Genomic DNA, 11918 nt, shown 5'->3' with positions numbered 1-11918 from the left:
CACACTAGCTTAAGTCCTCCAACTGCTCTTAAAACACTAGTAAAACTAAATGCATGCTCACATCCCACCACAGACAACACACTCATCTGACTGGATATCACAAGTCTGAATTCAAGTGTGTGAGTACCTGTGTCAGAGATGAAGGCGTGTAGCTGTATATTGTCGTCATGGCAGGAATTCGAAAGGTCATCCAGAGACTGTAAACAGTGGAGAGAAACAACCAATAAGAACCAGATATACTGTTAATCCCTGTACTAACAGCCAATCACCAGCAGCAATACTGCTACTTCGACAGCAGCAAAAGTCAACCATTTCCTAACAGTTGTTAAATCTTAACAACTCTATAGCAGGGTAGCGAACACCACTAGAGGTCCAATAACACCTGTTCTAAAAGACAGTACCGTGACTAGGGCTGGCTGTATTTAATGACTGCACTGAGCGCTGGTGTGTCTCAGGGACTGACGAGGACTTACTAGATTAATGCTTCCTGTTGGAGAACCATTGAACGATTCTGTAGAGGAAGAGAGAGAGAAATAGTTCAAGATATAGGACAACAGTTTCTCTTCAAAGTTATGGGGAATGGGTTGAGCCAGAGGTATCAAACTCATTCCAGGTAGGGCCTTGTGTCCTGTTAGTTTTGTTATTTATTTTCAATAGGTGTCCAACTAAGACCTAGACAACCAGGTGAGGGGAGTTCCTAACTAATCAATTGTCCTCATTGATAAAAGGGAGAACCAAAAACCCGCAGACACTGGGCTCTCCTCTCACACCTGGGTTAGGGTTAAGCTATGCTTACAACGCACAGACAGACCGTACTAACCTCCATCTCCGTCATCTGATCCTCTATAAGACGGTTCTTTGAGCATGTCCAGTTCAGCTAACATCCTGATGTAGAGGGGACTCTGTCTGAACGACGGGTAGTACCTCTCATCACGAAGCATCATGTCATACACCTGCAACACACACACCAGAACACATGGGAATAGTTTATTTGGATCCACAACAAAACATTGAGCACAAAGGTTTCAAATATGCTTGCTAGCTGTTACAGTCTCAGACCGTTGATAACCTTTTCATCAGACTAACAAAAACACACTTTTCTCTGGATCTCGTCGAATATCTCTGGCGTGGGGTCTCCTTCCTTCTGTAGCTTTTCTCTTAGTTTGACTACAGACACCTCATCTACTTGCACCCTGGGGGACGCCTGGAGAGAGAGAGAGGGGAAGAGGGAGAAAGAGAGAGAAAAAGGTGGACAAAAGTTGAAGAAAATGTTTGGGTTTGTGCGCGCGTTGTGAAAGTGTATGTCGTGAAAGCGTGTGTGTTACCTTATCGGACAGGTACTGTTCATAGACCCCTAATGCTGCAGCCTTCAGCAGTCCTTGAGTGGAACCTCCCTTCTTTCCATCCTTCTGCCATCCCTCCATCACCTCTAGTTGTTGCTGGGCTGTTACTCTGTAGCCCTCCACTGTCAGCCAGAAGAACAGCTCTGCCTGGGCCCCAGCCGCCTGCATGTAGTCTACAGAAGAGGGTAGAGGTCAAGGGTTAGAGGTAAGGGGTGAGGATGTTCCTATGTAGCCCTCCACTGTCAGGCACACACATGCCTTCACACACATAGTTTGTTTGCTGTTGTATGTGTTTTTTCCAGTGTCTTCTGTCTGTGTCTGTGTTTTTTCCCAACCCACGTCCCCACCGGAGACCATTTGACTCTTGGAGGTACTTATTGTAAATAAGAATTAGTTCTTAATTGACTTTCCTGGTTGGACACTGTGTTAACAAATCTCCAAACGAGCTTCAATGCCACACAACACTCCTTCCGTGGCCTCCAACTGCTCTTAAAACACAAGTAAAACTAAGTGCATGCTCTTCAACCGATAGCTGCCTGCACCCGCCCGCCTAGCATCATTACTCTGGACAGTTCTGACTTAGAAAATGTGGACAACTACAAATACATAGGTGTCTGGTTAGACTGTAAACTCTCCTTCAAGAATCATATTAATTAAGCATCTCCAATCCTAAATTAAATCTAGAATCATATTTCGCAACAAAGCTTCCTTCACTCATGCTGCCAAACATGCCCTCGTAAAACTGACCATCCTACCGATCCTCGACTTCGGCGATGTCATTTACAAAATAGCCTCCAACACTCTACTCAGCAAATTGGATGCAGTCTATCACAGTGCCATCTGTTTTGTCACCAAAGCCCAATATACTACCCACCATTGCGACCTGTATGCTCTCGTTGGCTGGTCCTCGCTACATATTCGTCGCCAAACCAACTGGATCCAGGTCATCTATAAGTCTTTGCTAGGTGAAGCCCCGCCTTATCTCAGCTCACTGGTCACCATAACAACACCCACCCGTAGCAGGCGCTCCAGCAGGTATATTTCACTGGTCATCCCCAAATCCAACACCCATTTGTCCGCCTTTCCTTCCAGTTCTCTGCTGCCAATGACTGGAACGAATTGCAAAAATCACTGAAGCTGGAGTCTTATATCTCCCTCACTAACTTCAAGCGTCGGCTGTCAGAGCAGCTTACCGATCTGTAAATAGCCCATCCAACCAACTACCTACCTCATCCCCATACTTAAAAAAAATTATAATAATAAATTCTGCTCTTTTGCACACCAGTATTTCTACTTGCACATCCTCATCTGCACATCTGTCACTACAGTGTTAATTGCTAAATTGTAATTACTTTGCCACTATGGCCTATTTATTGCCTTTCCTCCTTCATTTACACACACTGTATACAGATTTTCTATTGTGTTATTGACTGTATGTTTGTTTATTCTATGTGTAACTATGTTGTTTGTGTCGCACTGCTTTGCTTCATCTTGGCCAGGTCGCAGTTGTAAATGAGAACTTGTTCTCAACAGGCCCACCTTGTTAAATGAAGGTGAAATTTTAAAAATGAAAGGTTAAATAAAATATAAAAACTTGGCTTGCATGTTGTGTGTGTGGTACAGTACAAACCCATAAAGAATTGCAAGGCGATGTTGTGAACAAGGACGTGTTCCAGTGGGATGATGCACAGCTTGCCCAAATTAGCTGCTAGTTTCAGAGTATCCACTTCCTACAGCAGTGATAGAGAGGTGGAGATAAGGAGAGATAGAAAGCGTGAGAACGAGAGAAAGAGGTTTAGTAAGTGTGTGTTAAACTCATTTTCACTGTTCATCAAACTCTCCATAATACCCCATGTCTGACCTTCCCTGACTGTAGCCTCTGTATCCTGGTCTCACAGACCTTCTTCACAAACAACAGACTGTTGATCTGATTCTTTATAACATTGATATCTGAGAGAGGGAGAGAAAGAGGGAAGGAATGGGATGGAGGTAGATGAGACGAGAGTGGAATGAGAGATTAATAAATATATTTTGGGGGGATTGTATGTATAAACTCAGCAAAAAAAAATATCCTCTTACTGTCAACTGCGTTTCTTTCAGTAAACTTAAAATGTGTAGATATTTGTATGAACATAACAAGATTCAACAACTGAGACATAAACTGAAGAAGCTCCACAGACTAACAGAAATGGAATAATGTGTCCTTGAACAAAGGAGGGGTCAAAATCAAAAGTAACAGTCAGTTACACTTTGTTGCTTTTATGAATTTTGTCTTGCTGCTTTTTGTTTTATGCTGCTCTGTCTGTATGCTACGTCTTGCTTGTCCTATGTTGCTCTGTCTGTATGCTATGTCTTGCTTGTCCTATGTTGCTATGTCTTGCTTGTTCTATGTTGCTATTGTCTATATTGTAATTGTTTTTAATAACCTGCCCAGGGACTGCGGTTGAAAATTAGCCGGTTGGCTAAAACCGGCACTTTTACTGAAATGTTGATTAATGTGCACTGTCCCTGTAAAAATAAAAAATAAAATAATAATAAATAAATCTGGTGTGGCCACCAGCTGCATTAAGTACTGCAGTGCATATCCTCCTCACGGACTGCACCAGATTTGCCCGTGCTTGCTGTGAGATGTTACACCACTTTTCCACCAAGGCACCTGCAAGTTCCCAGACATTTCTGGGTGACTGGCCCTAGCCCTCACCATCCGATCTAACAGCTCCCAGACGTGCTCAATGGGATTGAGATCCGGGCTCGTCGCTGGCCATGGCAGAACACTGACATTCCTGTCTTGCAGGAAATCACGCACAGAACGAGCAGTATGGCTGGTGGCATTGTCATGCTGTAGGGTCATGTCAGGATGAGCCTGCAGGAAGGGTACCACATGAGGGAGGAAGATGTCTTCCCTGTAACCCACAGCGTTGAGACGGCCTGCAATGACGACAAGCTCAGTCCGATGATGCTGTGACACACCGCCTCAGACCATGATGGACCCTCCACCTCCAAATCGATCCCACTCCAGAGTACAGGCCTCGGGGTAAACGCTCATTCCTTCAACGATAAACGCGAATCCGACCATCAACCCTGGTGATAAAATAAAACGTGACTCGTCAGTAAAGAGCACTTTTTGCCAGTCCTGTCTGGTCCAGCGATGGTGGGTTTGTGCACAAAGGCAACGTTATTGCCAATGATGTCTGGTGAGGACCTGCCTTACGACAGGCCTACAAGCCCTCAGTCCAGCCTCTCTCAACCTATTGCGAACAGTCTGAGCACTGATGGAGGGATTGTGCATTCCTGGTGTAACTCGGCAGTTGTTGTTACCATCCTGTACCTGTCCCGCAGGCGTGATGCTCGATTTTACCGATCCTGTGCAGGTGTTGTTACATGTGGTCTGCCACTGCGAGGACGATCAGCTGAACATCCTGTCTCCCTGTAGCGCTGTCTTAGGCATCTCACAGTACAGACATTGCAATTTATTGCCCTGGCCACATCTGCAGTCCTCATGCCTCCTTGCAGCATGCCTAAGGCACGTTCACGCAGATGAGCAGAGACCCTTGGCATCTTTCTTTTGGTGTTTTTCAGAGTCAGTACAAAGGCCTCTTCAGTGTCCTAAGTTTTCATAACTGTCCTTAATTGCCTACCGTCTGTAAGCTGTTAGTGTCTTAACAACCGTTCCACAGGTGGATGTTCATTAATTGTTTATGGTTCATTGAACAAACATGGGAAACAGTGTTTAAACCCTTTACAATGAAGATCTGTGAAGTGATTTTGATTTTTATGAATTATCTTTGAAAGACAGGGTCCTGAAAAAGGGACATTTCTTTTTTTGCTGAGTTTACTTTATGGTAAAAGTGTGGCGTCATGCATGTCTGTGTGTGTGTGTGTGTGTACCATCTCCTGCGGTGTCCAGTGATCGTAGGTACTGTAGTTCCTCCAGGGCCTTGTCTTTAACAGCCTCCAGCTCAGACACTTTGTCTGTCAGCTTCAAGATGTTCATAAACGCCTCGTAGTTACAGCTAGAGTCCCGGATCTACACACATACACGCGTTTATATAACATTTATATCAGTTGTATTGATAAAAGTTATTGATCTCTACTAACCTTCTACAACTGGTTGATCAAGTGGTAATATTGATAAAAGATTCGAATAACGATATTGATTATCAACGTGATTACTGATACTGACCATCCAGATAACAAACTGGTTGATGTAATCAGGATCACTCAGCTGGTTGACCAGAGGAAGGAGAACGCCTCGCGCCAGAATCTCCTGGGACATGGACACAATCAAATTACATCACATAAAATATTACTTCATGCCATTTAGTAGACGACTTTTATCCACTTACATTCATGCATAGATAATGATGTATGTATGGGTGGCCCCAGCGGGTATCGAACGCGCAACCCTTGGTGTTGCAAGCGCCATGCTCTACTGACTGAGCCACTCAGGACCACACATCACACTCAATTTCATGTTGGTGTTTGTGTCACAGTGTGAGTGTATGCTTGTCTTGTGCATGTCTGCTTTTGTGTGTGTGTCTCACCCTGAGGAAGTATCTCATGTTCTTGTTGTGGAAGTCTCCAGGAGGTAGTAAAAGGTAGAGCAGCACCTCACACAAGTCCCTCAGGAACCCTGACACAGAGACACACACAGAGACACACACAGAGACGTCAGTACCTGAATGTCAACATTATGATGTACACAGAGTATACCAAACATTAGGAACACCTTCCTAATATTGAGTTGCACCCCCCCCCCCCCCCCTCCCCTTTTGCCCTCAGAACAGACTCAATTTGTCAGGTATGGATTCTACAAGGTGTTGAAAATATTCCACAGGGATGCTGGCCCATATTGACTCCAATGCTTCCCACAGCGTGTCAAGTTGGCTGGATGTCCTTTGGGTGGTGGACCATTCTTGATACACACGGGAAATGGTTGAGCATGAAAAACAAACCAGTGTGCCTCGCACCTACTACCATACCCCGTTCAAAGGCACTTACATATTTTGTCTAGCTCATTCACCCTCTGAATGGCACACATACACAATCCATGTCTCAATTGTCTCAAGGCTTTAAAATCCTTATTTAACCCGTCTCCTCATCTACACTGACTGAAGTGGAATTAACAGGTAACATCAATAAGTGATAACAGCTTCCACCTGGATTCACCTGGTCAGTCTATGTCATGGAAAGAACAGGTGTTCTTAATGTTTTGTACACTCTGTGTACACACACACACACACACACACACACACACACACACACACACACTCAAAGTTGCTTCAACTTCCTTGTTGAGGTGCAGCGTGTTAACCTTCCTCGCTCTAATGGAAAGTGTGTGTGTGTGTGTCTACCTTCTTCATCCTTCAGGGAGGTGCAGACCACGTCTCTGCAGACGCTCCTCTCCATCTCTACCTCCGCCTCAAAGAATGACTCCACCATCTCCTCCGACAAGTCCCCTAGAAACACATCACCACAAGCGTCACCTTCATCAACACAATTGTCATTACCACAATTAACACCATCACCACAATCATCTTCATCATGTCAGAGAGAGAGCGCCTTTCTGTCGGTGGATGTGTATTCCTACTCTGTTTATTGTCATCCCTGCGCTCCAGTCTGTCCTGGGCCTTTCTGAAGACTCGGAGGTGAGTAGCGAAGTCATCCACCAGTCTGGTGGTGAAATAAGGCTGCCAGTCCACCTCTTTAGACCTGTATAATAATAACACAGTAGTTATAGAGAAGTAAGGAAGAGCAGTAAATCACATATAGCAGTAATAGAATGTTACCGTGTAGAGAACTGGACCAAAGCGTTCTGGACAGTCTGTCTGATTTCCAGCAGGAAAGACTCATCCTCACTCAGAGTGTAATACCAATACTGAATATAATCTCTCAATGCAAACTGGATGACCTGGAGAGGGAGAGAGTGTGAGTGAGAGAAACTGGCCAGTCATTATTGTAGGTGAGAAGTCAATTTTCATTAAACCCACAGTGGCCATACAGAACACAAGAGGGAGATAAACCACGCAGGACCTCGCACACGCACACACACACACACACGTCTGCAGAGAGACAGTGGGGCTGCTGATCCAGGCAGGTCATGATCTAATTAGGCTACTTAAAGACATGTCCTCACTTTATCTGGCTACTATAACAACTAACTAGCCCTTTAGTGGACACATTTCAGTCACAGCTATCATTCTCTAGGACTAACAGAGGGAATATCTCTGTTATGTTCAACACTGAGACACGTACATAAACATCCACTAAGACAGGCAGAAATTCAAACACACCCCTTTGCTACAGAGACATAAATGTCTGCATTGAGATAGTTGCAGACTAAAACTGGTGACTTGGCTTCAATCACAGTTGTATAGACAGAGCCCAGTAAGCAGAAAGTATCTGTGTCATCAGGCTGTGTGTCAGCACTGTGCTCCCTCTCCGTTTGTTTTCACTTGCCCATCGTTCATCCATCTGTTACTTACCTGTTGCAGAGGCTCGTCTATGTAGTTGGAGCCAGTCAGTCTCCTGTCTATCTTTATAGGCTTCTGCTCCAACCTCATCTCATCCAACGTCTGGGGGGGGGGGAGAAAGAGGGGGGGAGAGAGAGATAAAGAAAGAGATGGAGGGGGAGGGGGAGGGGAGAGAGAGTCATTTGTGTGAGTGTGTGTTGTTGAGTGTGTGCATCCTACCTTCAGTATACCCGTTTGCGTGGCTGGCAGGTAGGAGTGTTCACACTTCTCAAGATGTCTCTCTGAGTTGGTCTTCCCAAACAACAGAGTGACCGCAAAACCACTGGAGGAGGAGAGGAGAGAGGGAGAAGAGTGGAAGGGGGAGGAGGAGAAGAGGAAGAACACAGGTAAACCAGATTCATTAGTAATCTCAGTAAAAACCTATTGAAAGCTGGGATACAACCAAGACAGATCATTTCACATAAACACATCTATAAAGGATTTAACTTCAAACAGGTTTTACACACTTACCCGCCTACAACGCAGCAGATATAGAAGGCCAGGTAGAAGATAGCGAAGGGTCCAAAAGTGATGAGGAACAGCACCACTCCTAGACCCCCCCATCCCCACACAGACAGACTGGCCTGGAGGGGGAGGGAGGGGGTTAACATATAGCAATCACCCACCTAATTTCACATATTAACTGTGGCAGCCTAATGCACTTCATCTCAGTGCAAGAGGCGTCACTACAGTCCCTGGTTCAAATCAAGGCTATATTACATCCGGCCGTGATTGGGAGTCCCATAGGGCGGCGCACAATTAGCCCAGCGTTGTCCAGGTTTGGCCGGGGAAGGCCGTCATTGTAAATAACAATTTGTTCTTAACTGACTTGCCTAGTTAAATCAAATATAAAACACTACAGAAAGTCAGATCGAGAGAAAGTGAGAGGGAGAGAGTTTCTCATCCTCAGGTTACCTGTTATTGTCAGAGCAGGAAAAAGATAAACTGCTGACCTCACTGCTAACATCGCTAGCTCTCTCACTGCATCCTAACCCGATCTCACACAGCCTACAGCCTAACGCTAGCAAGCTAACTGCTAATGCTAGCACTTGTAATTTGTCAGGGCATAGACTCTACAAGGCATCGAAAGCCTTCCACAGGGTAGCTGGCCCAGGAAACTGTTTAGTGTGAAAAACCCAGCAGTGTTGCAGTTCTTGACACAATCAAACCGGTGCGCCTGGCACCTACTACCACACCCTGTTCAAAGGCACTTAAATATCTTGTCTTGCCTATTCACCCACTGAAATGGCGCGCACACACAGGCACACGCACACACAGACACACACACAGGCATACACACACAGGCACACACACACACACAGGCACACACACACACAGGCACACACACACACAGGCACACACACACACAGGCACACACACACACAGGCACACACACACAGGCACACACAATCCGTGTCTCAATTGTGTCAAGGCTTAAAAATCCTTCTTTAACCTGTCTCCTCCCCTTCATCGACACTGATTGAAGTGGATTTAACATGTGACATCAATAAGGGATCATAGCTTTCACCTGGATTCACCTGGGCAGTCTATGTCATGAAAAGAGCAGGTGTTGCTAATGTTTTGTACACTTGGTGTATAATGTCTTCTACGGAGAGAAGTTGTGATTCGCCCAGAAGAATGTACCGCCAACTACATCGAGTCACTATCAGTCAATAATTGTAAAGCTGTCCATTATTTAATGTTTTCCTTCTCTAGGTTTGTCCTGTGTAACTGCAAGCTTTACTTTGGGTGCTGAAATCCGTAGTTTTTGACAAAAGTAACATTTTAAGCAACCTCTGTTAGCAGAGGAGGAGGACCCCATCAAAAATCAGATGTTTTTGATTTGGCAGGGGAAACAGAGAAGGCTATTTATCAAAAACTATGGATTCAAAACTGACAACTCTATAGCAATCAGGACAAGCACAGGTGCACAGTAAGCATTAAAGAATTGTATATCTTTTATAAGTATTGAGTTACTGCATGTTTGAAGTCGCTAACTTCCTACTTCATTGGAAAACAGTTCCAATGGCGCAGATTTCAGCACCCAAAGAAAAGCTTGCAGTTACAGACAAACAGATACAAGGTAAGCATAAAAATAATGGACATTTTTACAAGTACTGGCAGCACACTCTTCTGGGCGCATCACAACTTAAAGGACCAATGCAGTCAAAAAACATGATTTGCCAGTGTTTTTTTATATGTATATTTCCACACATGTTGGAAGAATACTTTAAAATTGTGACAATTATGATAATGCCCTTTTAGTGTAAGAGCTGTTTGAAAAGTCTGCCTGAAATTTGAACCTGTTTTGGTGGGATGGAGTTTTGGCCTGCCTGGTGACTAGTTAATAGACCAATAAGAAAGAGTTCCAAATCTCTCTGCCAATAACTGCTAGTTCAGTTTCCCCCTCCCCAATCAGACCACTCCCAGACAGACCTAGCTAAATTCTTGCTTGAGAAATTGCTCTTTGCTAAGAAGCCATTTTGTTACTTTTTGACCATTTTAATTTAAAACAATCACTGTAATGTACTTAATTGTTACCCAGAAATGATTTGATATTGAGATTTTAAAAAACGGCTGCATTGGACCTCTGTAGAAGACATATGTTGGAGTTAAGTCGCTTAGCTACCGGTGACCCAGTTTCATGCTTACAAGCTAACTGCTAATGCTATGCTAGCTTTCTCACTGCATCCTTTAGTCTCACACAGCCTAAATGCAGGCTAACACTAGCAAGCTTATGCTAGCAGACTCTGTACGTAACCCAGTCTCCAGCCAACACTGGCACACATCCCACAGGCGAACAAGATACAACGGGTTTATTCATTACCTCAGGTCATTAGCCTACATCTGAGGGATTCTTCAGGCTACTTGAAAGACAGCCAGGCTAACAGCTAAAGCTGGTCCGGAATCTATTTTGCATGAGGATTGTCTACCAGGGTCTAGATCACAGTTCATTTGTTTTGTTTACATTCTTCAGATGTTTGCTGTGAGAGCTAAAGGTTCCAGGAGTGCTAGGTGAAGTGATATGGGTGAGGCAGGTGTGTGTCCACCCACAGGAGTGTGACAGTCACAGAGGGGGCACTCAGGTGGAATGTGGCACTCCAGGTGCAGGAAGGAAAATCGCAATAGGTGAGGTGAGAATGGTACTGTGTGTGTGTCACTAGAGGAAGCAGGCACTCTAGATGCAGGAAGGGAGGGAGAATTAGGCCATGGGGAGAATCTCAATTGCATACTCCTAGCATCCTCACTCCTCAAAACCCATTGGATGATGAGAAGGCCAGAGGTACATCAAATGGGTTTGGAGGAGAGATTTGCACCAGATTTGCCAGTTCATGCTGTGAAATGTTACCTCACTCTTCCACCAAGGCACCTGCAAGTTCCCGGACATTTCTGGGGGGGAATGACCCTAGCCCTCACCCTCCGATCCAACAGGTCCCAGACGTGCTCAATGGGATTGAGATCTGGGCTCGTCGCTGGCCATGGCAGAACATTGACATTTCTGTCTTGCAGGAAATCATGCACAGAACGAGCAGCATGGCTGGTGGCATTGTCATGCTGGAGGGTCATGTCAGGATGAGCCTGCAGGAAGGGTACCACATGAGGGAGGAGGATGTCTTCCCTGTAACGCACAGCGTTGAGATGGCCTGCAATGACAACAAGCTCAGTCCGATGATGCTGTGACACACTGCCCCAGACCATGACGGACCCTCCACCTCCAAATCGATCCCGCTCCAGAGTACAGGCCTCGGTGTAACGCTCATTCTTTCAACGATAAATGCAAATCCGACCATCACCCCTGGTGAGACCAATCCGTGACGTGTCAGTGAAGAGCACTTTTTGCCAGTCCTGTCTGGTCCAGCAACGGTGGGTTTGTGCCCATAGGCGACGTTGTTGCCGGTGAGGACCTGTCTACAAGCCAACAGGCCTACAAGCCCTCAGTCCAGCCTCTCTCAGCCTGTTGAGGACAGTTTGAGCACTGATGGAGGGATTGTGCGTTCCTGGTGTAACTCGGGCAGTTGTTGTTGCCATCCTGTACCTGTCCCGCAGGTGTGTTGATCAGATG

The 11918-nt window shown here is 45.3% G+C and overlaps 1 protein-coding gene across 6 annotated transcripts in view; it reads right to left on the bottom strand.

Moving 5' to 3' along the window:
* The window catches only part of snx13 (sorting nexin 13), a 44415-nt gene that overhangs the window by 21897 nt on the left and 10600 nt on the right, over positions 1-11918 (bottom strand). For all 6 annotated transcript variants that reach the window (XM_031793186.1, XM_031793188.1, XM_031793187.1 and 3 more), the window contains exons 2-17: positions 8327-8439; positions 8036-8138; positions 7829-7918; positions 7133-7254; positions 6934-7055; positions 6698-6802; positions 5888-5976; positions 5527-5610; positions 5232-5370; positions 3205-3293; positions 2974-3073; positions 1326-1516; positions 1097-1204; positions 821-953; positions 474-511; positions 128-197 (exon numbers count right to left, since the gene is read on the bottom strand). In XM_031793186.1, the coding sequence (XP_031649046.1) occupies positions 128-197; positions 474-511; positions 821-953; positions 1097-1204; positions 1326-1516; positions 2974-3073; positions 3205-3293; positions 5232-5370; positions 5527-5610; positions 5888-5976; positions 6698-6802; positions 6934-7055; positions 7133-7254; positions 7829-7918; positions 8036-8138; positions 8327-8439 (1696 nt within the window). The remainder of the gene's footprint in view (positions 1-127; positions 198-473; positions 512-820; positions 954-1096; positions 1205-1325; positions 1517-2973; positions 3074-3204; positions 3294-5231; positions 5371-5526; positions 5611-5887; positions 5977-6697; positions 6803-6933; positions 7056-7132; positions 7255-7828; positions 7919-8035; positions 8139-8326; positions 8440-11918) is intronic.

This window comes from Oncorhynchus kisutch, linkage group LG17 (assembly GCF_002021735.2).
Source record: "Oncorhynchus kisutch isolate 150728-3 linkage group LG17, Okis_V2, whole genome shotgun sequence".
Classification (NCBI taxonomy): domain Eukaryota; kingdom Metazoa; phylum Chordata; class Actinopteri; order Salmoniformes; family Salmonidae; genus Oncorhynchus; species Oncorhynchus kisutch.
This window is presented reverse-complemented; position numbering and strand designations above follow the sequence as displayed.